This window comes from Ornithorhynchus anatinus, chromosome 2, assembly GCF_004115215.2.
Source record: "Ornithorhynchus anatinus isolate Pmale09 chromosome 2, mOrnAna1.pri.v4, whole genome shotgun sequence".
Classification (NCBI taxonomy): Eukaryota; Metazoa; Chordata; class Mammalia; order Monotremata; family Ornithorhynchidae; genus Ornithorhynchus; species Ornithorhynchus anatinus.
This window is the reverse complement of record NC_041729.1, coordinates 24216057-24243888: the sequence shown is the minus strand read 5'-3', so window position 1 is coordinate 24243888 and position 27832 is coordinate 24216057. Positions and strand designations below refer to the sequence as shown.

Below are 27832 nucleotides of genomic sequence, written 5' to 3'. Positions count from 1 at the left end.
AAAATATTCTCAGTTCATCTGTTTTTTGCTGAAGTCCTTCCCCTGGAGCGGGAAGTCTTATTTCATTCAGTCATATTTATTAAGCACTTACTGTGTGCAGAGCACTGTACTAAGCACTTGGGAAAGTACAATACAACAATAAAAAGTGACAATCCCTGCCCACAACGAGCTCACCCTCCCTTCCCAACCCAGGGATCTTTACTTTTCTTGGTGCTCCCAGCAGAGATCAGTACAGCACCATCTTTACTCCAGCGAGCTTTAGCTGGCGCTGTTGGCAAGTCAGAACTTGGGATTCAAAGTCAAATGACGTCTGACTGGGTTCTGGGACTAGGGCAGTCGCCACTTCCTCCCGGGGGGCAAGAGAGCTGGAACGGGTCTAACACAATAGGTTGGGGTCGGGACTGAGCAGGCCCAGGGCTGCCTCAGGGACGACCTTTGCATATCCAACCCTGGTGGTCCTCATCTTCCTGGTTCATCCTGGGTCCGAAGGTGCCCAGAGAGTCAGCCAATGGGGTTGAAACATGTGGTGGTCCCTGCACAGCCCAGGGCAGGACAGTTCCCACCGCTGTTCTCAGATCTGGGTATCCAGGGCTTGGTCCAGATCCCCAAGGTCAGCACCCGAATCCCTGGCTCAGAGATGCCTTGGCTGGCTTGGTCCTGTTTGGGCCCAAACAGCTTGAGCAGGACCAAACCAAATCCTAATTAAGTGAGGGGGAGGTGAGAGGGCAGATTGTTCCATGTATTCACCTTCCCCAATCAAACCCATCCCGGGTCCGTCCCTGGGCATGGACGCCCAGCAGGGTGGGGACCGACATGAGGTCGGGAACCCATCCAGCTTTCTGATAACGCTGAGGCCCCAGCATTGCCAACCATTCTTGTGGTTTCACTTCTGAGGAACTCGGAGAGTTCACTGAATCCAAGACCCTAAGGAGGTGGCTCTGATACAAATCCTTCTGGGCGTCTTGGTTATTTCCTGGGAAGCACTTGCAGGATTGAGAAAGGGGAATGAGAAAGGAGTTTTGCTTATTTTTCTGAAGAGATTTTAGGAAAGACCACGGATTCGAAGGCTGACAAACTACTGTATTTTCCTTCCTGCTGAACTAAAGGAATTGGGATTTAGTCTGGAAAAGAAGGCTAAGGGAATAGTTTAAGAATGGGATGAGCTAGGATGCAGATGGCAAGCCTGGTGACCTCATGTTCACTGAACACGAAATGTCCAGGAGGGAAAATTGTAGGCCTTTCTGTATTTCTATATAAAATTCTTCGTTTTCCAGATTGCTTTCACATCAGTTTTGCTATTGGTCTTTATCTCTTAAAAGAGGGAGAGGGAGCTATCGTTGTTCCATGAAAATAGGGGAAAGAAGGCCCAGGGAGGTTGTGATCTCTCAGCCAGGGAAAGGGCCCAGAGGCTGGCCAGAGTTTTTAACAGACACTAGGGTGGCCATTTGTCTGTCTTGCCCTGGTCTGTCACCAATCCAGTCCTGTGTGTGTAGCAGGGGTTGGCAAAGGGATGACGTGGAAGTCTAGAGGACCCCGCCGCTCGCGGCTGTGCGGGAGTGGGTCGAGTCTTTCAGTTACAAAGAGCAGTTTCCTCCCTGAGCCGTAGACCTGCCGGGCCAGAGGCACTGGGTACTAACTGGGGAAACCAATGACAGTGCTCAGTCCAGGGCAGTGAGCGGGCCTGTGGTGGGAAGAGTCAGTCAGTCATTTGTATTTATTGAGTGCTTACTGTGTGCAGAGCACTGTGCTAAGTGCTTGGGGGAGAGTACAGTTTAACAATATAACAGGCATGTTACCTGCCCACAAGTGAGCTTACAGTCTAGAGGGGGAGGCAGACATTAATATAAAGAAATAAATTACAAGCACGTGCACTGCAAGGCTGGCAGATTTGCCTCTGCCTACACCACTTTGAGTAGGAACTCACTTCAAAATCTTCCCAAGCTCAGCCTCAGTCATTCCATTTCCCTCTGCAGGCATTGGTGGAATTAGCTGGTGGCCCTGGCTGCTATTCCCTGCTCTGCCCCCCAGAACTGACAAAAGCCACTGGGAAAGGGCTGGTCCTCGGTGGTGTCTCTAGGCTGTAAGCTCAGTGTGGGTAGCACATTGTTATGTTGTTTTATTGTATTCCTTAGTACAGTGCTCTGCACACAATAAGCACTCAATAAATACAATTCACCGAATGATATTGAAATGAAAATGGGCTTGGTCTCGCTCTGAGGTATGCACAGCAGTTGATCATGTGGCTCTTCTCTCTCCCTCCCTCCCTCCCTCTCTCCCTCTGTCCCTCCCTTCCTCCCTCCTTCCCTCCCTCCCTCTCTTCCTTCCTTTCTCCCTCCCTTCCTCCCTCCCTTCCCTGTTGTGGGATGGGAAGGTATGTTCCTTTGGGGGTGCTGCCACCAGCCCCATTGCCCCCTGTACTTTGCAGGATTTGGCTCGGGGTGGGCTGATTCCACCCTCCACCTCGGCTAAATTTAGGTCCAGGAGGTCGTCCTCCCCTCTGCTCTCAGGGAACAGCCATCCCAGGAGCAAGGGGAGGACTGAGCTAAAGCATCTTCAGAAAACTATCTCAGGGCCCCATCTGAAATGAATCAATCAATGATATTTATTGAGCGCTTACTGTGTGCAGAGCACGGTACTAAGTGTTTGGGAGAATACAACAGTTGATAGACGTGTTTATGTTCGCTACCGGCAAAGGGCTTACAGTGTAGAGGGGGACTATAAAAAAAGCTGACTGACAGTATGTAACTAAAAATGGCAGGTACTTGAAGGCCCATAAGTACTGTTCAGCAGGAGGAAAAAAGGTATCTGTCTCTGGAACCCCTGGGAGGACAGCATAGCACATAGGGCAGCGTGGAACCAGGCACTTTCGGTGCCAGTAATTCTCCCTGGTTGGAAGGTATGTAAGAGTCTCAGGCCACCAGGTGCCATTCTGCAGTTTGTCTGGTGACTGCCCGTACAGAAGGTTCAGAGGAACATCCCGGGTTCCTGGCCGGCAGCTGGGTTTCCTGAGCCAGGGGTGGGTTTCCTGGGCAGGTTCCTCTCCAGCTGCATCGCCACCTGTTCAACAGGGCCTGACCTGGCTCCCTTGCTGCTCTCCTGCCCTAACTAGGGATTGTGGATGCTTCTCCAGGATTGACGCAACAGTCAAGGACTGGGGGCAGAGAAAGAGATGGACAGAGAGCCAGAAAAATAGGGAAAGATTCAGGGAGGTGAGAGAGAGAGAGAAAAAAAAAAGAGAAAGCTAGGAAGGGGGTCCAGACAAGACACTCCTGTGAACACACAATCACATTTAATAATAATAATTATGGTATTTGTTAAGCACTAACTGTATTCCAAGCAGCTTTCTAAGTGCTGCAGTAGATACAAGGTAATCAGGTTGGACACAGTCCCTGTCCCATAGGAGGCTCATAGTCTCAATTGCCATTTTACAGATGAGGTAACTGAGGCACAGAGAAGTTAAGTAACTTGCCCAAGGTCACGCAGCAGATAAGTGGCGGAGTCAGAATTAGAACCCATGACCTCTGACTCCTAAGCCCGTGCTCTTGCCAGTAGGCGATGGTGCTTCTATTTGTTGAGGGCTTACTGTGTGCAGAGCACTGTGCTAATTGCTTGGGAGAATACAGTATAAGAGAGTTGGCAGACGTATTCCCTACTCACAAGGAACCTACAGTCTAGATGGGGAGACAGACATTAAAAAAAATTACAGATATGTTCATAAACACTGGGGGGTTGAGGGTGAGGGAATAAAGAAGCAGCATGTCCTAGTGAAAAGAGCACAGGCCTGGGAGTCAGAGGACCTGGATTCTGGTTGCAGCTCTGACACTTATCTTCTGTGTGACCTTAGGCAAGTCACTTCACTCCTCTGTGCCTTAATTACCTCATCTGGAAAATGGGGATTAAGATTGTGAGCCCCATGTGGGACGGGGTCTGTGTCCAAACTGACTGACCTGTGTGTAATAATAATTATGGTACTTATTAAGTGCTTACTATGTGCCAAGCACTGTTCTAAGTGCTGGGGTAGATACAAGTTGATGAGGTTGGACAGAATCCTTGTCCCATGTGGGGCTTGCACTCTTAATCCCCATTTTACAGATGAGGTGACTGAGGCACAGAGAAGTCAAGTGACTTGCCAAAGGTCACACAGCAGGCATGTAGTAGAGCCGGGATTAGAATCCAGATTCTTCTGACTTCCAGGCCCATGCTCTATCCACCGAGCCATCCTGCTTCTCTATACTCCAGCAGTTAGTACAGTGCCTTACATGCAGAAAACACTTAACAAATACCATTAGGAAAAAAAAAGGTAAAAATCCAAATGCAAGGGAGTAGAGGAAAAGAAAGCTTAATCAGGGAAGGCTCACTGAAGGAGAACTTGATTTTTAATAAGGCTTTGAAGGTGGAGAAGGTGGGTGGTTTGTTGGATTGAAGGGGGAAGGAGTTCCAGGCCAGACGCAGGGTGTGGATGAGGTACAATGAGTGGGTTGGCATTAGAGAAGCAAGGTGAGTGTGCTGGGTTGTAGTCGAAAATCAGCCTGAATCCAGTCAGTCCTTGCTCTTTAATTGGGCATAGGCTTCTCTCTCTTTCTAGGGTCCTTTGATCTGATGGCCTTTTGCAACAGCACAGTTCTTGGCAATAGTAAGCACCTATTAGTACCATTTTCATTATACGATTCCTATTAACAATAGTACCTTGAATTCTTCGTAAAAGTCTTTTACTGTTCCAAAATGCATTCACATCCCATCAGTTGTATCATTTTGTCCTCACAACATCCCTGTGAGGTCAGGAGAGGTGGGTATTATTAGCCTCATTTTACCGAGGAGGAAACTGGGGCCAGAGAGTTTATGTAACTAATCCGAGGTCACACAGCAGGCCGGCGGCAGAGCACGGATTAGACCCCGGGCCTCCCGACTCCCAGACTCCTGCTCTTTCCATTAGTCCACACTGCCAACTGCCATTCTTACTCTCCAGCTCCCCAAGCAAGATTCCTGCCACGTGGGCCTGTAGAAATCCAGCTGCACACATTGAAACCAGGCTCCAGCCTGGTCTCGGGTGGTCAGACCTGTCCAGAGTAGGGTAAAACTGCCGTCGAGATGGTCCCCATGAGCCTACAGGAGTGAGGCTAAGGGCTGACAAGCCTCAAGCTTCACTTTATACGTAGAATGGCAGTTCTGAATGCGCCACCTCCTGCCATTCTGCATCTCTCTTCTCCAGTTTGCATTAAAATATTCCCATTCCCAGAGCAAACCACGCAGATGTGTCCATTACCCAGTCCTCGCTTCTTTCCCAAGCCCAAGAAATTATGGAGACTGAGCAAATCGTCAAGAGCCCCAAACATCTGCTTTGTGTTTCCTCCGTGCTCCCATGCCCTTCCTCCTCCTCCTCCTTCTCAACCTGCTCCATGCCTTGCCAGGCAGACAAAAGTCCCTGCCTGCAGGCAGGGTTCCCCCAACCCCCCCTCCCTTCCATCTCCATAGTTAAATCAATCAATCAATTGTATTTATTGAGCACTTACTGTGTGCAGAGCACTGTACTAAGAACTTGGGAGACTACACTATAGCAGTATAACAGAATTGGGAGGCAGTGTGGCCTAAGTGAGAAGCTGAGTTGCCTAATGGATAGAGCATGGGGCTGGGGGTCACGGGTTCTAATTCTGACTCCGCCACTTGTCTGTGATGTGACCTTGGGCAAGTCACTTCACTTCTCTGTGCCTCAGTTCCCTCCTCTATAAAATAGGATTAAGACTGTGAGTCCCTTGTGTATCTACCCCAGTACTTAAAACAGTGCCTAGCACATAGTAAATGCTTAACAAATACCACAGTTATTATTGTTATTAGGTGACCCTAGATTCTTAAATAACCGAAACGTGATTCCTCTTTTCCTGTCTCCTTGTCCCCCTCAGCTGGAGACCAGGCATCTGGGTGGACTTCCTGCCCAAGCCCCCTTCCCAATTTACTACAGTTTGGTGGCAGAAAGTAGAACTTGCTGGGCACACCTGCCAGTTTTGCAGCAAAGAAGAGGGGAGGTGGGCATCTCCAGAAGGGGTGTAGGGTAGAGCCCTCAGCTTCGGGCAGATAGGACTGGTAGGCTGCCCTCCAGATCCATAGGGCTCCCATTACCTCTGCCTGGCTTATGGCCCCGCTAAGACCAAAAGAGCAAGAACAGTGAGAGAAAAAAGGGGAAAAAAGAAAGGAAAGGGCCACAGGAGCAGGAGAGGAAGGTGCTAGGGCAGGAATGGCCGAAGAGGTGGGTCACAGGACGGAAGTCTTTTCCCTGAAGTGAATACCGTGAGTGGCTCCTAGGGGCTTTGAGGGAGGAGGAGGAAGGGCAGAAGGAGGGCAGTACTCTTGGGGCTCTGGGCCAGTTTAGGTGGTGGGCCCATTTCCTTGCCAATATGCCTTAACCCAGCTGTGCTTCTTTCCTCAGAAGAGGCAGAAGATGTGATCGAGCTCCCTATAAGAGACCGTTCCCACATAGAAAACACCCTGATGCTGAATGAAGACAAGCCAGCAGATGACTTCTCAGGTAAGTGGGAGAGAGCGGGTGGGGTGGAGGGAGGCAGAGGAAGAGGTGGTGGTGGCGGAGCAGGGAGTGGAGGCAGGCAGGGAGGGAGACAGGCCGGTCAGCACTGCAGCCCTGGTGGCGCCTGGGTCGGGCCACCAGAACTCTGCAATCTGGGCTCGGCCGGGAGCGCTGCCGCTTTAGTGCCCCCATCTCAGTCGCTGAGCACAGGGCATTCAGTGGCTTTGCCCATGGTAGCAGCAGAGCTGGCATTAGCCCTGCCAGCCCAAGCCGGGGACCCCTCCCTGAAGTCTCATTGCCTCTAGAGAGGGCACTTGCCATCAGGATCCTTCACAAACCCTGCTGGCTGCCCTCGAGGTCCGAGGTGGCCCCGCATCTACCTTGTGAGTCCCAATCAATCAGTTGTATTTATTGAGCACTTAATGTGTGCAGAGCACTGTACTAAGCACTTGGGAGAGTACAATATAACAGACATATTCCTGGCCCACAATGAGTTTGTAGTCTAGAGGGGGACCAAGGCTAGATTAAACTGCTCCAGCCACCTCCTCAAGCACAGTGCTTTTGGATGCTGCCCCGTTCCCATGCTCTCTGCCTTTAACCCAAGAATTGGAATCACTCGCCCAGAACTGTTTCCAGAGCTGCTTTAAGATTCATTCATTGAAACGTATTTATTGAGTGCTTACTGTGTGCAGAGCATTGTACTAAGTGCATGGAAAATACAGTTCGGCAACAGATAGAAGCAATCCTGACCCAACAACAGGCTCACAGTCTTGAAGGTACTGGGTCAGGTTTCCTAGTAACTTGTTGACCTCCCTGCCCAGGCCAGAGATTATAATACCTTGGTTTTCTATAGCACTTTTTATTCCCAAAGTGCTCTAACATTAATTAGTTCATTCATTCATTCAATAGTATTTATTGAGTGCTCACTATGTGCAGAGCACTGTACTAAGCACTTGGAATGTACAATTCGGCATTTCAATCAGTGCATTTCAGCTCTCACAACAACACTGTGAGATAGGTAGGAAAGGCAGGGATTATTATCCTCATTATGCAGATGAGGAAACTGAGGTACAGAGAAGTTAAGTGATTTGCCCAGGGCCACATAGTAGGTTAGGGGCACAGCTTGAACTTGAACCCGGGTCCTCCAGCTCCTATACTGGTGCTCTGTCACTTTGCCATACCACTTGCCCTAGAGATTCATTCATTCATTGTCAGTCATATTTTTTGAGTGCTTACTGTGTGCAGAACACTCATCAGCTGCCTCAGGTGACTGTTCTAGGTGTTAGAACTTTTCCACTCCAATATATTTTAGTCAGAGAGTGTATGAGTAGCAAGTGTAAATCCTGGAGTGGCTGTGTTCATGTGGGAGAGGCTGAGAGTTGCCAAATGGGGGGTCTACATTTGTGGGAGGTGTATCCTAGTGCTTGTCTGCATCCTCTCAGTATCTTCATATAGTAATAATAATATTTGTTAAGCGTTTACTATGTGCCAAGCACTATACTAAGCTCTGGGATAGACACAGGATAGTCAGGTCAGACACAGGCCCTGTCCCACATGGAGCTCACAATCCAAGTGGATCTACCACTTTAGGCCTTCTAAAAGCCATGTGGGCACCCATTTGCTCTGAGTGACTAAGGCAGGCTTCCCGCTAAGAACAGTTTCCTAGTGGAAAGGGCATGGGCCTGGGAGTCAGAGGCTTCTAATTCCAACTCTGCCACTTGTCTGCTGTGTGACTTTGAGTAACTCCACTTCTCTGGGCCTCAGTGACCTCATCTGTAAAATGAGGATTAAGATTGTGAGCCTTATATGAGACAGGGACTCTGTCCAACCTGATTATCTTAATAATAATAATAATAATAATAATAATGGTGGTATTTGTTAAGCGCTTACTATGTGCAAAGCACTGTTCTAAGTGCTGGGGGGATACAAAGTGATCAGGTTGTTCCACGTGAGGCTCACAATTTCAATTCCCATTTTACAGATGAGGTAACTGAGGCACAGAGAAGTTAAGTGACTTGCCCAAAGTCACACAGCTGGCAAGCGGCGGAGTCAGGATTAGAACCCATGACCTCTGACTCCCAAGCTTGGCTCTTTCCACTGAGCCATGCTGCAATCCCTAATCTTGTATCTTCTCCAGTGCCTAATACAGTGCCTTGTACATAGTAAGTACTTAACAGATACCAAAAAAAAAAAAAAGGTACAGGAGACTGCACCAGAGAGCCTCTCAAGATTACTTCCTGTTATATAATTCTCAAGTTCAAGTGTGCCTGGGTTTTCCAAATGGCCCTGGGTGGAGGTGGCAGAGAATGAAGTTCCAGGACCTCCTGTTTCCCCGAACATCATCACAATTGTGGTATGTGTTAAATGCATACTGTGTGGCACGTGCTGGACTACACCCTGGGGTAATAATAATAATAATAATAATAATGTTGGTATTTGTTAAGCGCTTACTATGTGCAGAGCACTGTTCTAAGCGCTGGGGGAGATACAGGGTCATCAGGTTGTCCCACATGAGGCTCACAATCTTAATACCCATTTTACGGACGAGGTAACTGAGGCACAGAGAAGTTAAGTGACTTGCCCAAGGTCACACAGCTGACAGTGTTGGAGCCGGGATTCAAACCCATGAGCTATGACTCCCAAGCCCAGGCTCTTTCCACTGAGCCTTGCTGCAAGGTGGCCAGGGTGGACACAGCCCCTGTCCCACATAGGGCTCTCAGTCTAGGGGAAGGGAATCAAATGTCTTATCAGCTTCTCCGAGTGAACCCCATCCACACCGTCATGGAAGATGAATGGAATGAGTCTGTTGGAGGATGTAGGTATCAAGGCCCGGACAGCCGTGGCGAGGGTGGGAGGAGGGAGGAATCGAACTCTGGCTCTTCCTTTTCCTTTCCCTCTCCTCTTTTCATTCCAGGGGTGTTACAGCGGTTAAGAAAGATCTACCACTCCTCCATCAAACCCCTGGAGCAATCCTACCGGTACAATGAGCTGAGGCAACATGAGATTACAGGTACAGCTGTACACAAGGTTGGACCGTGGGACTCTTGTGGTGATGTGTATATGTGTGTGTATGAGATTATGGCCCCAAACTCTCCAGCCTATTCCAAACCTAATCAATCAATGAGTGGTATTAATTGAGCATTTACTGTATGCTTAAGGGCTTGGAGGAGCATAATACAGTAGAGTTGATAAGTTGATGAAAAAGGTATTTAGTTATGTTAATGTCTATCCTCCCCTCTAGACTGTAGAGGGGAGGGAATGTGTCTACCTACTGTGTTATACTGCTATATTGAACTCACCCAAGTGCGACAGGGAATGTGTTTTACCATCTGAGTTATATTGCTATATCGAAACTTGCCCAAGTGCTTAGTGTAATGTTCTACGCACAGTAGCGCTCAGTAAATATGATGGATTGATTGATATGATCCCTGCCCTCAAGAAGCTTACAACCTAGTGGGGAGAGACAGACATGAAAATAAATGGCAGAAAGTAAGGATAGGTACATAAGTGCTGCGGGACTGCAGGTGGGGTATCAAAGTCCTCAAGGGGTACAGACCCGAGGAGATGTGATTTTAGTGAGGCTTTGATGATGACGGTCTGGTGGTCTGTTATGTATGAAAGGGGAAGAGGGAGTTCCAGGCCAAGGGGTGGACTTGAGTAAGGAGAGAGGAGCGAGAGAGACAAGATCTATGTACAGTAAGTACACGGGTAATAGAAGAGGGAAGTGTAAGGACTGGGATGTAGAAGAAACAGATTGAATAATTATGGTATTTAAGTGTTTACCATGTGTCAAGCACTTTTCTAAGTGTTGGGTCAGATACAAGTTAATCAGGTTGGACAGAATCCCTGTCCCACATAGGGCTTGTATTCTAAGTAGGAGGAAGGACAGGTATTGAATCACCATTTTATGGATGAGGTAACCGAGGCACAGAGAAGTTAAGTGACTTGCCCAAGTTCACACAGCAAGCAAGTGGCAGAGCCAGGTCCCCTGACTCCCAAGACCCTTGCCCTTCCCATTAGGCCATCCTGATTCTCAGGCAATTGCTGCTTTACATGTTATTTCACTTAATGACAATTTGGGAGCCATCTTACGTTCTCACCTCTTCCTGGATCAAAGTAGGGTGGCCCAGACTGGAAAACTGGAGAAGCAGTGTGACCTAGAGAAGCAGTGTGGCTTAGTGGATAGAGCACAGGTCTGGGAGTCAGAGGGACCTGGGTTCGAGTCCAGACTCCACCACTTGTCTGCTGTGTGACCTTGGGGAAGTCTCTTTACTTCTCTGGGGCTCAGTTACCTCATCTGTAAAATGGGGATTAAGATTATGAGCCTCTTAAGGGACAGGGATTGTGAACAACCCGATTGCCTTTTATCTACCCCAGCGCTTAGAACAGCACATAGTTAGCATTTAACAAATACCGTAAAAAAACCCCAATCCTGGTTGGTTCCATCTGTGGGTTCCCAGCAGGCCCTTCTCTATCCTAAGGCCATCAAGTCTGTGCAGCTCAGAGCAGCGACTTCTTTTTCCCAGTTTCTCTCTTTGGTCCCTGGCCTGGAGCCTCGCTGCTCCTGTGCGCCCGTGGGATCTGGCTTGCGTGTCCACCCCATCCCTCCTTCTCTCCCCCATCTCCCCTCTCATATCCCCCCAGTTCTCCAGCCCTCTGGGCTCCCCAGGCTCCCCAAGTGCTGTAATGCGAATGCCCTCTGCGGGGGGAGATCTCCAACTGCAACAGCCCCAGGCCGGGCTTCCTCTGGTGCGTGCGTGCTGGGTTCAGTCTAAAATGGGAAACTCTAATTATAGTTGGTCTTGGAAAGAGCGGAAGCTCATAGTTTGGGTTGCCCTCTGTTTCATTTGGGTGTGTCTAAAAACAGAAAGCCTCTGTGAGGCTTCTTTGTGCGAGAGTCAGGAATTATGCAATCCTTTCAACCCGTCTGCCTCTTTGCCAGTCCTAGTGGGGTGTTTTTTCTGGATGTGCCCAGAGGCTAGTGCTTGCCAGAGGGCCTGGTGTTCCTTGCCTGGGTGCAAATGGACTCTTCATAAGGGTCTCCCAGTTGTGTAGGAAGAGGTAATTACTGTGGCATTTGTTGGGTGCTGATTATTTGCAGGGCACTGTGGTAAGATAATCAGGCTGGACACAGTCCCTGCCCCACCTGGACTCATAGACTAAGAATGAAGGCATGTAGGCATTTAATTCCTATTTTACTGGTAAAAGCAACTGAGACACAGAGAAAGCAAGTGATCTGCCCAAGATAACACAGCAGGCAAGTGACAGAGCTGGAATTAGAACCCAGATCCTTTGACTTTAGGCCTGGGTTCTTAGACCACACTGCTTCTAGTGAGGCTGGTGGGCCCATTTAGAGTAAAAGACAGACAGATGTGAGAGGAGGGAATCTCCCCTCCCCTCCTGATAGGGGCAGTGCCAGTGGGAGAGAGAGGCATTCAGGCAATTGCTGCTTTACATGTTATTTTGCTTAATGACAATATGGGAGCCATCTTTATGTTCTCACTTTTTGCCAGGTCAAAGTAGGTTGGCCCAGCCTGGAAAGGTGTAGAAGCAGTGTGACCTAGAGAAGCAGTGGGGTTTAGTGCATAGAGCACAGGGCTGGGAGTCAGAAGGACTTGGGTTCTAATCCATAGTCCACCACTTGTCTGCTGTGTGACCTTAGGCAAGTCACTTCACACCTCTAGGCCTCAGTTACCTCATCTGTAAAAAGGGGATTAAGATTGTTTTGGCCCTTCAGCCATCTGCATGTGGATGAGCACCATGGTGGATGGCCTGCAGCAGGTTTCCTACGTTCCCCAATTCCGATGCTACTGTGGTCCGCAGCCAGGGATTTGAGGTTCCATGGCTTCACCGCCATTCCACCCCCCTCCCCACCCCCCACCTATTTGTACCTCTCCACTCACTGTTAAAACAGCCACTTGTGTATGGCACTGTGCTGGGCTCTGGTCAAAAGTCAGCAGGCTCATCCCTCCCCTCGCTTTCTAATGCTGGCAACCTACCACACCCTCTCCATCCTTCTAAGCCTTTTGAGATCCAGCAGAAACATAAGGAAAAAGCCCAAATACTTTTTGTCCCTTTGGAAATGGACAAACCTGAGGGATTAAGATGAGAAGAGTTTCAGTGGTATAGTTTCATGTTTGTTATATTATACTCTCCCAAGTGCTTAGTAGAGTGCTCTGCATATAGTAAGCGCTCAATAAATACAACTCACTAAAAGAGTGATCATCGTCTTATCTTTTCTACAAGTGGCTTTTTCTAGGGAACATCTGTGGGCCTTCTGAGTTGCCAATCTCTCCATCCCAGGAGTGGCAAAACTGGGCTCGTGGCCCATCCTCTTCCTGGGGATGGTTGCCTGCCCCTTTCCTCTTGACAGGAGGGCACAGTTTCTTGGGCAAAGCCAGGGCATGTTCTGACTTTAATAATAAATGGTATTCGTTAAGTGCTTTCTATGTGCCAGGTACTGTTCTAAGTGCTGGGGTCGATATATGATAATTGGGTTTGACACAGTCCCTGTCCCACATAGGGCTCACAGTCTTAACCCCCATTTTACAGCGGAGGGAACTGAGGCCCAGAGAAGTTAAGAGATTTACCCAGGGTCACACAGCAAACAGTGCTTCATCCACTAGGCCATGTTGCTTCTCATACCTCACTGGACAGCCAAGCACTCAATAAATACAACTGACTGACTGACCAACCCTTCACCAGCTTTGGTTGAGTCGGAACCTGCCCGGTGGCCCCTGCAGGATGGCTGGTCCTAGGTGTGGGCACTGAGTGATGGGGGCAGGGCATCCTCCTGGGCATGAACATGGGCATCTAGCTGGAAGATATAGTCTTCGATGCCTACTATTGTGCCTGTGTTCTCTTTCTAGACCTGTCCAATTATTTCCTCTTCTCTTTACCACCCCGCCCCCAGCTCTGCAGAGCATCCTGTGGCATTCATTTTTCTTTTCCCTGTTCCAGTGGTCTTTCCCGGAAGGCACTGCCCTTTCTGGATTGGGCTCTGGATGAGATGGGCACTGGGGAGTGGGCCCTTGGGGGTTTGCCTATTATTGTCTATCAACAGAGGCCCTGCCCTAAGGAAGCAGGATTCTCTGTGCCACCCCACCCCATGCCTCACAGGGGTAGCTTTTGGCTGACAGGAGTCCGGCCTCATGGTCCTTTACCCTGTCTCCGCCTCTATGCTCTCTCCCCTCTGTTCTTTCTTCTCCTTGAAGCTGTCACAAAGTTTCCTGACAGCCAGGCTCTTGGGCCTCTTCAGCATCCTGCCCCTTGGTTAGTCGGCAGTTTATCAATCAACAGAACTTATTTAGCAACTACGGAATGTAAAGCACTATACTATGCACTAGGGAGGTTACAACAGAAGCAAGACCCATGTTCCTTACTCTCAAGAAGCTAATAGGGGAGGAGACAAATACAATCTGTTGTATTTATTGAGTGCTCTCTGTGTACAGAGCACTGTACTAAGCACTTTGAAGAGTATAATATAACAGAGTTACCTGCCCACAGTAAGTTTACTAAGGATGAGCATAGATGATTTACAAATAGTGAGAGCAGGAAGAGCAAGGCTAGAGAGGAAGTGATACAAATAGCATCAGGATACATATGGGTATAAATATGGATAGGTACAAGAATAGGACAGGAATTAACTATATTAGTGCTAAGGATGGGTTATTGGGTTAACATGGCTGGAGTGTGATGAATTAACTGTGGAAGACTTCCTTGGATGAGGAGGGCTTTGATGATGGGGAGTGTTCCAGGCCAGTAGAACAGCCCAAGCTGCAGGAGAATCAAAAATGAGGTACACGGAGATTAGTTTTGGAGGGGCAGAGTGTGAATAAGGCCAGATGTGTGAGGTGGAGGTTACCACCTTATCATGTAATGGAAAAATAATAATAATGGTACTTGTTAAGCATTTACTATATGTCAAGCGCTATTCTATGTGTTGGGATAGACACAAGATCATCCGGTTGGACACAGTCCCTGTCCCACATGAGGCTCAGGGTCCGTTAGAGGGAGGAGGATTTAATCTCCATTTTACAGATGAGGAAATGGAGGCACAGAGAAGTGAAGTGACTTGTCCAAGATCACAGAGGAGACAAGTGGCAAAGCTGGAATCAGAACCCAGGTTTTCTGCTTCCCAGGCCCACGCTCTCTCCACTAGGCCACACTGCTTCTCTAGCACATCCTCTGATGAGGAGCTTGAAAGCCACCCTGAGACCCTTTTCTGTTCAATGGCCCTGGAAACTTTTCAGGAGCTTGGAGTATTTGGTTTTGGGTTTGAATTGTATCTTGTTTGATTGTAATATTTATTTCAGGAAAATGCTCTATAGAAGTGCACGACTCCTTCAGTCAAGAAAGTTACCTTTTCATTTCCTTTTCTGCGATCCACTCTCCACAGATGGGGAGATCACCTCCAAGCCAATGGTCCTTTTCCTGGGACCGTGGAGCGTTGGCAAATCTACCATGATAAACTATCTCCTGGGGCTGGAAGACACTCGCTATCAACTCTACACAGGTACTGTGGTTGGTGGGGGGTCGCAAGGGGAAGGATCTTTAAGGCTGTTGTCGGAGCAAAGGTCGACAAAGGGCTGCCAGACCAGAATCATTTTGATTTTCAATCAGCCTGTGAACTTCTCTGCGAGGAAAGTGCCCATAATCTCATATTTTCTGGGCCTGCCCTTCTGCAGATCTACAAATCATGAAGTCACTAGGTCAGCCAAGACAGGTATGCGGGTTTCGGGGCCAAACTCCCACAGCGTTTCCTGTAGCTTTAGGGCTGTGGTCTTGGACACGCCCCGAAGACCACCCACTGGGACCGTGTGTGGGGTCCCAAATACCAGGCCCCACCACAGGACAGAGACAACCACACCACCCAACTCCATTTGGGGAGCTACATGAAGTAATTTGTTATAGTGATGGTAGAGGTCCACAGGGAGGCAGTAGTCCTATGAAGACTAGCATTTATTAAATGCTCTCAATGGGCTAAGCACAGCACTAGGATCACGGCAATTTGTGAAAATCAAAGTCTGACCCATAGCACTCTGAGTGTATCCCATCACCAAGAAAACTGAGTTTAAAATTCAAAGTTGAAAATAACAGTAGGAAAATTGGCTCATTAAACATGACGGAGGAATTGGTCTTCCTGTTCCTCGCAAACTGTCCTTGATCAAGAATCACACTGGGCTACCACTCTCAGAGGGATGCAGGTGGCTTCTGTGCATCTGTGGTGTGCTTGTGTGTGGGGGAGCCTCATTTCTGATCTGTGGGGTGGGGGAGGAGGGAGGCTGCCTTAGTCAGATCCCCAGGGGCCAAGAGATTTTACTGAGGACCCAGAGCTGGTAACTACGCCCACCCAGGGCTCTTCAGCTCACACTGAACTTGGCTTCTCTCCTGGTACAGGTGCGGAACCGACCACTTCCGAATTCACTGTCATCATGCACGGGCCCAAGCTGAAAACCATTGAGGGCATTGTTATGGCGGCAGACAGCACCCGCTCCTTCTCCCCGCTTGAGAAGTTTGGCCAGAATTTTCTGGAGAAGCTGATTGGAATCGAGGTTCCTCACAAGCTCCTGGAGCGGGTCACCTTTGTGGACACCCCAGGCATCATTGAAAACCGCAAGCAACAGGAAAGAGGTAGCAGTCAATTAGTCATATTGATCGAGCCCTTACTGTGTACGGAGCACCCTACTAAGCGCTTTGAAGAGTACAACAGAGTTGGTAAACATGTTCCCTGCTCACAAGGAGCTTACAGTCTAGAGGGAGACGTTAAAATAAATTGCAGATGTGTATGGAAGTGCTGGGGGGGCTATATCAAATGCTCATAGGGCACAAATCAAAGTGCAAGAGTGATACAAAAATGAGAGGGAAAGGCAGGGTTAGGGCAGGCTTCTTGGAGAAGATTTTGAATAAGGCTTTGAAAGGGTGGTCTGTCAGATATGAAGGGGGAGGGAGTCCCAGGCCAGAGGTAGGACCTGGGTGAGGGGTTTGCAGGGAGAGAGACGAGATCGAGGTACAGTGATTAGGTTTGGAGTTAGGTATGAAGAAGCACGTTGGGTTGGGTAGAAAATCAGGAAGGTCAGATAAGAGGTACCCTCTCAGGGTCCTACCTGGAGAGTTTCCAGTACTCTACCAGTTTCGACTCCATGAGGAAGAGTCAAGCAGAGGCCTGCCCATTCCATTCCTAGCTTGGCCAGTGGCTAGTGAGTGGAAGGCAATCTGCTACAAGTCGGAAATCCCCTGGGCTGGACAGCAGTGGCAAGGAGACAGTCGAGGGCAGAGATTCAGGTTTATTACAAGGGAGGCAATGATTAATGACTTCCATATTTTTTACCAAGAAAACTCTATGAATACACTACCAGAACGACTGCAGATGGAGGTGGGGTGTTTTTTGGGAGATATGTGTACATGGTGCGGAGATGACAGCATAAGATAAGAGGGCCAAGGTGATTGAGGGCTTTAAAGCAATTAGTAAGGAGTTTCTTTTGATGTGGCAGTGGATGGTCAACCTCTGGAGGTCCTTGAGGAGTGGGGAGACATTCCCTGGATTTTTTTTTTAGAAAAATGATCTGGGCAGCAGAGTGAAGTATGGACTGGATTGGGGAGAAACAGGAGGCAGGGAGGTCAGCAAGGAAGCTGATGTAGTGATCAAGGCGGGCGGGATTAGTGTTTGGATCAATGAAGTAGCAGTTTCAATGGAGAGGAAAGGATGGATTTTAGCAATGTTCTGAAGATAGAGCCAGCAGGATAGGGTGACAGATTGAATATGTAGGTTGAATGAGAGAGATGAGTTGAGGATAATGCCAAGGTCATGGGCTTGTGAGATTGGGAGGATGGTGGTGTTGTTTACAGTAATGTTTAGCACTCTGTTCCTTTCAGAAGAACATAGGTAAACTCCAGCTAGGAGCAGTATGTTTGTCTGTGGGGTAAAAAAAAAAAAAAGGCAGGTTGCTGTCAGGTGGCCACTTCTCACCTTCCACCCCTACCGGAGGCCAGTCCAGGGAAGCCAGGGCCACCTGGGGAGGAGGTAGGTCTCTAAAGCAGGCCTCCAGTCTTTCTCCGCAAGCACTTCCTTGGGAGTTTTGGATTGAGTCTCTTGAGTGGTTCATGGCATGGCTCCCTGCCTTTGTTTGGGCCCCCTTGGCCCTGAAACCCAAATGAATGGAGATGTGCTGCTGGAGGTCAGAGTGCACACAGCCAGAATCCCGCACCCATAGCAAGCTAACCCAGTTCAAAGGTTCACTGGGTCCCACATTCCTGTACTTGTCAGATTGGGGTTGCGGGGGAGGACATTTTCTGTTGCAAATCCTGCCCGTTTTTGGGTAGTACTAGTTGCAGTCTGCTCTCCAAGGATGCTCTGGGGGCCCTAAAAATGGCAACAGAACTGTCTGATGCCCTCCTGCCACACTGCAGTGTCCCAAACCCCAGAGCTGAAGGGCTTAGGGCTGTGGCATCTAGCCCAGGGCAGCCTTCTAAGACTCAGTTGCTGATGTTCCCTAATAATAATGATAATAATTATATTTGTTAAGCACTTACTATGTACCAGGTACTAAGCGCTGGGGTGAATACATGCAAATCAGGTTGGACACAGTCCCTGTCCCACATGGGGCTCACAGTCTCAATCCCCATTTTACAGATGAGGTAACTGAGGCACCGAGAAGTGAAGTGTCTTGCCCAAGGTCACACAGCAAACGAGTGGCAGAGGTGGGATTAGAGCCCACGACCTTCTGACTCCCAGGCCCGTATTCTATCCACTAGGCTGTGCATGGGAAGATCTTGCCCTTTTGTGGGGAGGGGCACCGATTTGTTGTTCTGAGCCCAGGCGGGGGCCCCAGCTGGAGTCTGCCAGACAGGCGGCTTCTCCCTCACCGGCCTACCGTCTCCTGACAGTTGAAGTCCACAGGTCCTCCCTTAGATCTAACACTCACTCTCCTTCCAGTAATGTGCATTCACCTCCTGATGGCCTGTTCTCTGTAGAGACAAGGATCAATTTTTTTTTCCTCCTCCCTAGCCCAATTTCCCCACCGAGGTCTGAGGGCTTTTATAGGGGGTCTGGCTCTTCTCCCAAGAGGGAGGGGAGCAGGCGAGCCTCTCTCAGGGAGCCCAGCCACACTGGGCCCCAGGCCACCCAGGGTGGGCAGGGCCACCAACCAGCCCAATTGGTGCGAGTGAGCCCAGTGAGGGCTGGGCCAGGTCCGGGAACCTTAAACCTGGGAACTGGATGTGGAAATGGCAACTCTGCTTAAGGATTCATGTGGGTAGTCTATAACTCCCTCCCCTAATCCTTTTTGGGCCTGGGAGTTAGAGGACCTGTTTTGTAACACTTCTGCTAATTGCTTGCTCTGTGACTTTGGCCAAGGCACAGAGCTTAGAGAAGCAGCATGGCTCAGTGGAAAGAGCACGGGCTTTGGAGTCAGAGGTCATGGGTTCGAATCCCAGGTCGGTCACTTGTCAGCTGTGTGACTTTGGGCAAGTCACTTAACTTCTCGGTGCCTCACTTACCTCATCTGTAAAATGGGGATGAGGCTGTGAGCCCCACGTGGGACAACCTGATTCCCCTGTGTCTACCCCAGACTTAGAACAGTGCTTGGCACATAGTAAGCGCTTAACAAATACCAACATTATTATTATTATTATTAAGTCACTTCACTTCTCATGACTCAGTTTCCTTATCTGTAAAATAGTGATTAAATATCTCTTCTCCCTCCTACTTAGACAATGAACCCCATGTGGGACAGAGCCTGTTTCCCACCTAATTGACTTGCATCTAACTCCACTGCTTAGAACAGTGCTTGACCCATATTAAATACTTAATAAATGTCATTATTATTATTTTTCTTCCTTCACCCTCTTCCCATCTCCCTTTTCTCTCTTCTCTCTTTCCTCTTTTCTGACTCTTCTGTGCTTCCTCTCATCTTCTCCCTTTCTCCTCTTTTCATCATCCCTCTCCTTCCCTCCCCCCCTTTCCTTTTTCTCTCCTCTTCTCCCTCCCTCACTCTTCTCCCTCCTCCCCTCCCCTCTTCTCCTCTCACTTCTCTCTCCCTAATATTGATAATAATAATATAGTATTTGTTAAGCCCTTATTATGTGCCATGCATTGGGGTAGAGACAGGAGAATTAGGTTGGGCACAGTCCCTGTCCCACCGGGGGCTCACATTCTGAGTAGGAAGGAGAACTATTATTTAATCCCCATTTTACAGATGCAGAAACTGAGGCACAGAGAAGTGACAACTTGCCCAAGGTCACACAGCAGGCAATTGGCAGAGCTAGGATTAGAAGCCAGGTCCTTTGACTTCCAGGCCTTTTCCTCTAGGCCACACTGCTCCCTCTCTTCCACCCCCCTTCCATACTGACACTTTCCCTCTTCTCCCTCCTCTCTTCCTCTTTTTTCTCCTTCCTATTTTCATTTTTCTCTCCTCTCCCCTTCTTTCTCCTCACCCCTCTTCTCTCTTCTCTTCCTTTCTCCTTCATTTTCATTTCCATTTCCCCCTTTTCCTCCCCTCTTCCTTTCTCCTTTTCATTTCTATTTTCTCCCCTTTTCCTCCCCTCCTCTTCCTTTCTCCTTTCCACTTCTATTTTCCCTTCTTTTCTTCTCCTTTCTTCATATTTTTTCTTCTATCCGCCTATCCCCATTCCTTTTATCTTCTTTCTTCCCTCTTCCTCTCCCATTTCTTTCTCTCCTCCCATTTTCTCTCTCTCTCTCTCTCTCTCTAACATTTGGTGACCGCATTTTTACCAAGGAGCCAGTTAGAAGCTCGAGGACCCCCACCTTTTCTTTCCTGCATGAACAGGGAGGCAGGTGCTGTGGGCAAGAGCTCTTTTTGACATTCTCCATTCATCTGTGCCAGGTTACCCCTTCAACGATGTGTGCCAGTGGTTCATCGACCGAGCCGACCTCATCTTTGTCGTCTTTGACCCGACCAAGCTCGATGTGGGCCTGGAACTGGAGACCCTGTTCCGCCAGCTGAAGGGCCGCGAGTCTCAAATCCGGATCATCCTGAACAAGGCGGACAGCCTGGCCACCCAGATGCTCATGAGAGTATACGGTGCCCTCTTCTGGAGCCTGGCCCCCCTCATCAATGTCACCGAGCCGCCACGGGTCTATGTCAGCTCCTTCTGGCCCCAGGACTACCAGCCCGACACCCACCGGGAGCTGTTCCTCAAGGAAGAGATCTCCCTCCTGGAAGACCTGAACCAGGTGATCGAAAACCGGATGGAAAACAAGATCGCCTTCATCCGCCAGCACGCCATCCGGGTGCGCATCCACGCCCTCCTGGTGGACCGCTACCTGCAGACCTACAAGGACAAAATGACCTTCTTTAGCGACGGCGACTTGGTCTTCAAGGACATCGTGGAAGATCCCGACAAGTTCTACATCTTCAAGACCATCCTGGCCAAGACCAACGTCAGCAAGTTCGACCTCCCCAACCGTGAGGCCTATAAGGACTTCTTTGGCATCAATTCCATCTCCAGTTTCAAGCTGCTATCCCAGCAGTGTTCCTACATGGGAGGATGCTTTCTGGAGAAGATCGAAAAGGCCATCACCCACGAGCTTCCCGGTCTCCTGGGAAGCATCGGGCTCGGGAAGAATCCAGGTGCTCTCAATTGCGACAAAACAGGGTGCGGGGAGACCCCAAAGAACCGCTACAAGAAACCTTAACCCGCGGTGGACACTTAACCCGTTCACGTGTCCGGCCGGTGATTGAGCTTACGTCTTATCTGTCCAAAAAGCCATGGTTGGTTAACCCTTTGAGTGCCCCACAGGCAGAGCTACTACTGCAAAATCAGGACTTCCGGTCTTTGAGGCCATTGGCAGGGGAAGTTGCAAAGGCCTAGGAAAGAGAATGGAAACTGTGAATCACTGATCTCGTAATCTTCGTTTTTATTTATTTATTTATTTTGGTCAATTAGGAGACAGAGTTTGAGTTACAAGCAAAACCCACGACTTAGTAAGCGACGCCTCAAGCTACTATTTACTGGAATGGAGTCTGGGGAACATGGAATGGAACTTGAGGAGTATGCTGTGAAAAACTGGAGTCAAAGAAGAGAGCGCGCGAATTCGGTTTTTTTTCCCCAGTATCCCAGGAGAACAGTGAGGATCAGGGCTAGAAAAAAATAGTCCAGAAACCATTCCATTCTCGGGCCTTTGCTATCACAATGTCATTTTCTTTCTTATAATCCCCCAGACTTTATGAGTTGCTGCTTCTGGACTAAGGTTGAGTTGCAGATGCAAATTTTTCTTGCTAGACCCCAGGGCGAGGCTGTCTCAACACTCTGCCTTTCCCAGGGGGTGCTGCGAGGGGGTGGGGAGGAAAGAGGGGAGGGGGGCAGGAAAACAGTGTACCTGTTGGGCGGGATGGACACTAGCTTTATCCAGTCCCCAGGAACCTGTTCCGTTCCCATCCCCACATATCCCCTGATCCTGGTGGAATGTGGGAGTCCAGACCTGCAGAGAGCACGGAGCAAGCTCATCAACAGTGCTGGACTTTTCCTTCCCCAGAAGTATCTGCAACCCTAGTACGAGAAGCACATGAAACCCCGGTTTCTTCATAAGCCTGAAGGGCACAGAGGGCATTCAGTGTTAGCAGGGAATTGGCACCCCACAATTCTTTGAAGCCAAGTCAGGGCAAAACTTTGGTAGAACTCAGAGGGTTAATTGATTTGTGGTTTGTCCTTGTCAGTTGCTCGCTTTTTTCTTTTTTTTTTTTCTCTGAAGAGTCAGATGACTGAGGCTTCTTGCCATTTAAAGGATGCTGAGGTGGGCCCCACCTTCCTTACTGGTGATTGTTTCTTAGGTCATTTGAATTGTAGATTTGGGAGAAGTGGGTGGCCACCGGGGGTCTGAGTGAACTGATGAAAGAAAAAGTTGTCTTTTTTCTCTTCTACTTGCTTTGTCTTCTTCCGGCTCCAATACGCCTACACCCCAAATTGTGAGTGATTTTCTATGATTTAGAAGCAGCAGAATCAAAACCAACCTCTCCATGTAAATGGCAACTAAAGCTTAACTTATAGGTCCTTAAATGCATTAGTGTATTATGTCGGCTTAAAGCCGTTAGCGATAGAAATGTGGATATACATGTGTGTGTGCATGTGTGCATTAAGAGGGATACATATATTATAGAACATGTCTAGAAAAACCTTTTCATTGAGGAAACTATTGCATGGTAGAAGTGCCTTACTTACCATAGCAGGCTCTTAAGGTGAGAGGGGAACCCTCACGGCATTAGGGAAGTGAACTTGGAGATCCAGGAAAACCACATAATTGACCATGTGGCCCTGACTTGGGATTGCTGGTCTCGGGAGGGCCCTAGACTGGAGTTCTTGGCTCTGAAGACAGAGCGGGACCTCTTCTCCCACAAAGCAAGAGTCTGTCCGTCTACCCGCAATGGGAGGGGAGCCAAGCAGTCCTGGACCAGGCAAAAAGTGAAGGTGGAGGGAGGGAAGGCACGACCTGAGGGGGTGGGAGTGGGGTGGGGGGAGTAGGGAGTTGTGGGGGATATTGCCGGAAAGAAAAACTGAGATCGGGAGGAGAAATCGGGATTCTGGAGCTGATTACATTGAGGCAGGAGAGCAGGGCCGAAGGGGCTGAGCGGCACCGGGAATTCCATTTCTAAAAGGAGGTGGGGCCAGGCCAACGTCCCAAAGTAGGCCACTGTTTTAGTTGTTTGGGAGGGAGAGGGGGGCTGAACTCCCTCTCCCGCCCCGTTGGGGAATGGGCTGTAAATTCCTCAGCATTACAGCATCAGGAGGGGATCGGAAGGAATCAGCTAATGGAAGCTGGGAGAGAAAAAGGGAGGAAGGAAGGAAGGGAGAGAGATCTGGCTGGAAGAACACTGTGGAGAGGGGCCAGCTATTGAGCTGGCATCCAAAGAGAGCCAGATGAGAAATGTCAGCAGGTACCTGACTTAGAACACTGAAATCTGCCTTGGGCTTTTTGCCCATTTTTCAGTGTTTCACCACAACTCTTCCCTCACTTGATTTTGGCTTGCCTTTCCAGCTCCCTCACTCCCTTTAGCTTCAGTTTATCGACTTTTTTTTCTTTCAATGCAGTAGTTAATAACAACGGTCAGACCTGTACAGGCATTGTCAAAGCTGTTGATGTCACAGTTGCTTACTTTTGTAGAGTGAAGCTAATAAATTCATACAATATTTATACTTTCAAGTGCCACATTCCCTATTTGTGCTTTTTCCTTACTTTCCCTCTTGGCATGGTTTTTTTTCTTTCCATTTTACTACTGCTTTTTGTTATCCCTGCTCTGTTTATGTGCCTTCTCTCCCTTAACTCTGCATGTCTGTAAAATAGCCTCCCCCCTTACGTTGAACTTGATGGCAACCCTCTTTGGGGTGTTGGTGTCCAGGGGCGACCTGGGGGATTTTCCAGGGTTACTCCCGATTTTATAAGACCATTTGGTCAAAAGCCTCTCTCCCTCGTGCTTAGGATATATGGACTTGCTTCTTTGACCATGAGCCCTCTTGGGGGCAAGCAATAGGGTAAGACAGTGCTGTAAGCCGGTACACTTTTACTAGCTTTGAAGGTTAAATAGATTTAAGAATGCTTATGGCTTTGAGAAAATAAACAGTACCTTGCCTGCTTTTTTTTTTTTTTTTTTGACTTTCCCATATCTCTCTCCTCCCTGGCCAGGATCCCAGCAGGGACAGGCCTCTATTATCCGTAACTTGCAGGGATATAGGCTCCCACATCTGGCAAAGGTAGGCTTTTCTCAACCTCGTGCCTCGTGATGCCTCGTGAATAAATGGACCAGGGTGGAGAGCCCAGGAAATGCTACCTGATCTAATCCAAGATATCTTACTCCTCAGGGCTGCAGTTTCCTTAGGCAAAAGGACGGTGTGATAAAAAAACAACAAAAGCCAAGCATTTAGCAAACAGAACAGGCAAGAGAGGAACAACAGTCTGTCATTTAGAAATAATGCCTCAATGCTCATCTCTTCGCTTAACCCTTCCTCCCCCAATGGGGGGCCTGTAGTGCTTCTGTCAGGAGCAGCATCTTGTTCTGGCAGGGGCAGGAGTTACACTGTGCTAAATCTCCAACTTCACAACCGGATGTCAGAAATTTGCCTAAAAACTTCTGTTGTGTATCACATCACCCCCTCAAATAAAATTGGATATTTTTGAACTCACCCCAGGGAGTGTCAGGCTGTATTTGTCTCTCCGGAAGGGAGCAAAGTCCGAATGGGCCGGGATTGAAGTGTACAAAATGATGAAGGGTGTGGACACCGAAAACAGGGAGTTGGTCAGCAACTCCCACGCCACCAGGACAATGGGACATCCACTCCACTGAAGTAGAAAGGCAGCAGATTCTAAACAAACGAGAAGAGATTTTTCTTCACCCAGTGAGTGGGAAGCAGGTGGAATGTGTCACCACATGCAGAGGTGTAGGAAGAAAATTTCCACAGTTCCATAAAGGGTCCCTAATGGGTGCTTAGAGGGTGAGTTAGGAATATGCCATTTACTCATCCCATTGGTTAAGACGGAGATCGAGGAGGGCATCCAGTGGGCAGGGGCGTAGACCAAATACCAGGCTGGAGAGAGCTTAGTTATGATTCTAGGAAGCTCACTGTGGGCAGGGAATGTGTCTACCAACTCTGTTGAATTGTATCCTCCCAAGCAATTACTACAGTGCTCTGCACACAGTAAGTGCTCAAAAAAAGATTGATGATGACAATTCAATAATAGCATTTCTGTGTTTCTATGAAACGTTAAAAGCTGCTGAAGGAAGCTCTTCGGGTTTTCCTGACTTTGGTAGGACTATGGGCTGGACTGACGTAGGTTAGAGGGGAGACCTGTGCTATGGCCCACTTTGGAGAAGCTTTGGGAAGCTTCCAGGATTCTCACAGCTAGGAAGAAGGGCCACTGCTTCACTCTTTGGGCCGAGTCTCATTCTCGTTTTCCAGCTCCAGACGCCTGCCCATCTATGTCTGCCACAATCACTGAACCTTTTGCAACTCATTTAAAATCCTCCTTAGACTCCAGCAGAGGCAGTAAGCCTGTCCAGATTGGGGGGGAAGGATGGTCATTCTCTGTGGCCATCATAGAAAGCCTCCCAAAGAGTAAACATTATTCAATGGAGAAATGGAAAGCAGAGTCTAAGATTAAAAGTTAAGTCCAACATGATCCAACCACAAGGCCTAACTGTATGTGTGTGTACGTGTGCATGCATGTTAAAGGATTTCAGTCCCCGTTCATGTTCTATACAGTGCTTAGCACCGTGAACCTGGGAGGGAGGAGAATCCAACCAAATATTTCCTGAGTTCCTCCCTTGTCCACTTCATGGATTCACTGAACACCATCATCAGCAACTTGACGAATAACAACCCTGTGACACTGGGGGGCTGTGATGAATTTCTTCTTAGGGGATAATAATGATGATGATGATAATACTAATAATACTAGTATTTGTAGAGCACTTAATATATGTCAAGCACTGCTCTAAGTACTGGGGCAGATATAAGACAATCAGGTTGGACACAGTCCTTGTCCCACAAAAGCTCACAATCTAAGTAGGCGGAAGAATGAGCATTTAATTCCCATTTTACAGATGAGGGTTGAGGTACTGAAAAGTTGTGACTTGCCCAAGGTCATGCCACACACAAGTGGCAGAGCTAGGATTGGAACCCAGGTCCTCTGACTCCCAAGTCCATGCTCTTACCACTAGGCCAGGCTGCTTCTACTTACCTGATTTAAATTGGCGCCTCCAGAGTACATCAAGTCTCGAAGGAGAGAGGCTGGACCTTTAGCTTGCCCCTCTTCTTCAGGCAGGAATGTACTTAAACTTGGCCAAGACAGGCAGAAACAGAATCCTGGGTATCCCATTTTGTGGGCAGAGAATATGTTTACCAACTCTGTTATAATATACTCTCCCTAGCGCTTAGTACAATGCTCTGCACATGGTAAGCACTCAGTAAATACAGTCGAGAAGCAGCGTGACTCAGTGGAAAGAGCACGGGCTTTGGAGTCAGAGGTCATGGGTTCGAATCCTGGCTCAGCCACTTGTCAGCTGTGTGACTTTGGGCAAGTCACTTAACTTCTCGGTGCCTCAGTTACCTCATCTGTAAAATGGGGATTAAGACTGTGAGCCCCACGTGGGACAACCTGATTCCCCTGTGTCTACCCCAGCGCTTAGAACAGTGCTCGGCACATAGTAAGCGCTTAACAAATACCAACATCATTATTATTATTATTATTATTGATGGATTGTTTGAGCACTGACTTGGTGCTTGGGGAAGCCTCAGGAAAATCAGTTGATAGCATGAGGGGAATGAAAGTAGAGGAAGGATAGAGAGAAGGGTTAAAGGTCTTTGGAATCTTTTCCACTGAGGACCATACACCTTCCCTGGACTGTCACTCCTTTCCCTATCACTTGATTGAGGGGAAACGACCCCACGGACATTTTCCTGGGATTCTTTCACTTAATTCATTTGATCATATTTACTGAGCCCTTACTGTGTGCAGAGTATTGTACTAAGCGCTTGGGGATCCTACTTCCCCTGGACATAAGACTCCACGGACTGTCATCCGGCACCAGAAAGGCAGCCTTAGGAGAGGGAACAGCTCACCTTGTCACCTATGTGCCCTTGGGGTCTGCAAAAGCTGAAGTACATACAGAAGCAGCTTGAGTTTGCCCATTTACTTCTGGTTCTCTCTGACCAAAGGCTGTTAGTACAGTGCTTTGCACACAGTGAGCACTAGATAAATACGATTGAATGAATGACCGAATAGGATGCGGGGCACTGGGCAGTTTGATGCTGTTCTCATCAGCTCCCAGCAGAGGGCAGACGATCCAAGGGCTTTTGACAGCAAGACGGACCCAAGTGTAGAGGGGAACAAAATTCTATTAAAGTGGGCCCTGGATATTAATCTGAATAAAGTGGCCATATTTTCTGGGGCTCACATAGCAGGACGGGGTGGGAGCGGTGGACTAAGCAGAGAAGGGAAAGGCACGAAAGAGACACTCAGGCGGCAACTCAGTCACCCAGCCTATGGTGGCCACCTGCCTGGTTTTATCCTGGACACTGATTTTAAACTGTTCTGTCCCCTGCCCAGCACCAATAAAGCACAGGTTGCCTTTATCTATCTTTTAAATGTCCAACCTTCCTCTACCTCCTTCCCCCCCCGCCAAGTCCTGTAGCTCATAAGCGTACTCTCTTTCTCCCCAAACCTCATTCTTTCTCCCTCTCTCTTCCTTCCCTGCCCCACCACACTCCCCCATCCCTCTTCTTCTCTCCTCAGAGGTGGAGGTCCTGGCCTCTGCTAGCAGCCTGCCTCTCTCAGCCAAGATTGTGGACTAGTAGTCAATGATG

General features: G+C 48.6%; 1 protein-coding gene and 1 non-coding gene across 3 annotated transcripts in view; both read left to right on the top strand.

Moving 5' to 3' along the window:
- The window catches only part of SRL (sarcalumenin), a 67503-nt gene extending 42850 nt beyond the window's left edge, over nucleotides 1–24653 (top strand). Inside the window, exons 3-7 of one of the 2 annotated variants that reach the window (XM_029058090.1) lie at nucleotides 6422–6520; nucleotides 9432–9527; nucleotides 14916–15032; nucleotides 15917–16150; nucleotides 20362–24653. In XM_029058090.1, the coding sequence (XP_028913923.1) occupies nucleotides 6422–6520; nucleotides 9432–9527; nucleotides 14916–15032; nucleotides 15917–16150; nucleotides 20362–21173 (1358 nt within the window). In that variant the 3' untranslated portion in view covers nucleotides 21174–24653. Of the gene's footprint in view, nucleotides 1–6421; nucleotides 6521–9431; nucleotides 9528–14915; nucleotides 15033–15916; nucleotides 16154–20361 lie in introns of both variants that reach the window. The other variant, XM_029058089.1, reaches the window with a different exon arrangement.
- LOC114809569 lies at nucleotides 16606–16743 on the top strand. The gene has a single exon (XR_003757345.1). It is a non-coding gene; the product is annotated as a small nucleolar RNA SNORA7 (small nucleolar RNA).
- Nucleotides 24654–27832: the final 3179 nt, after the last annotated feature.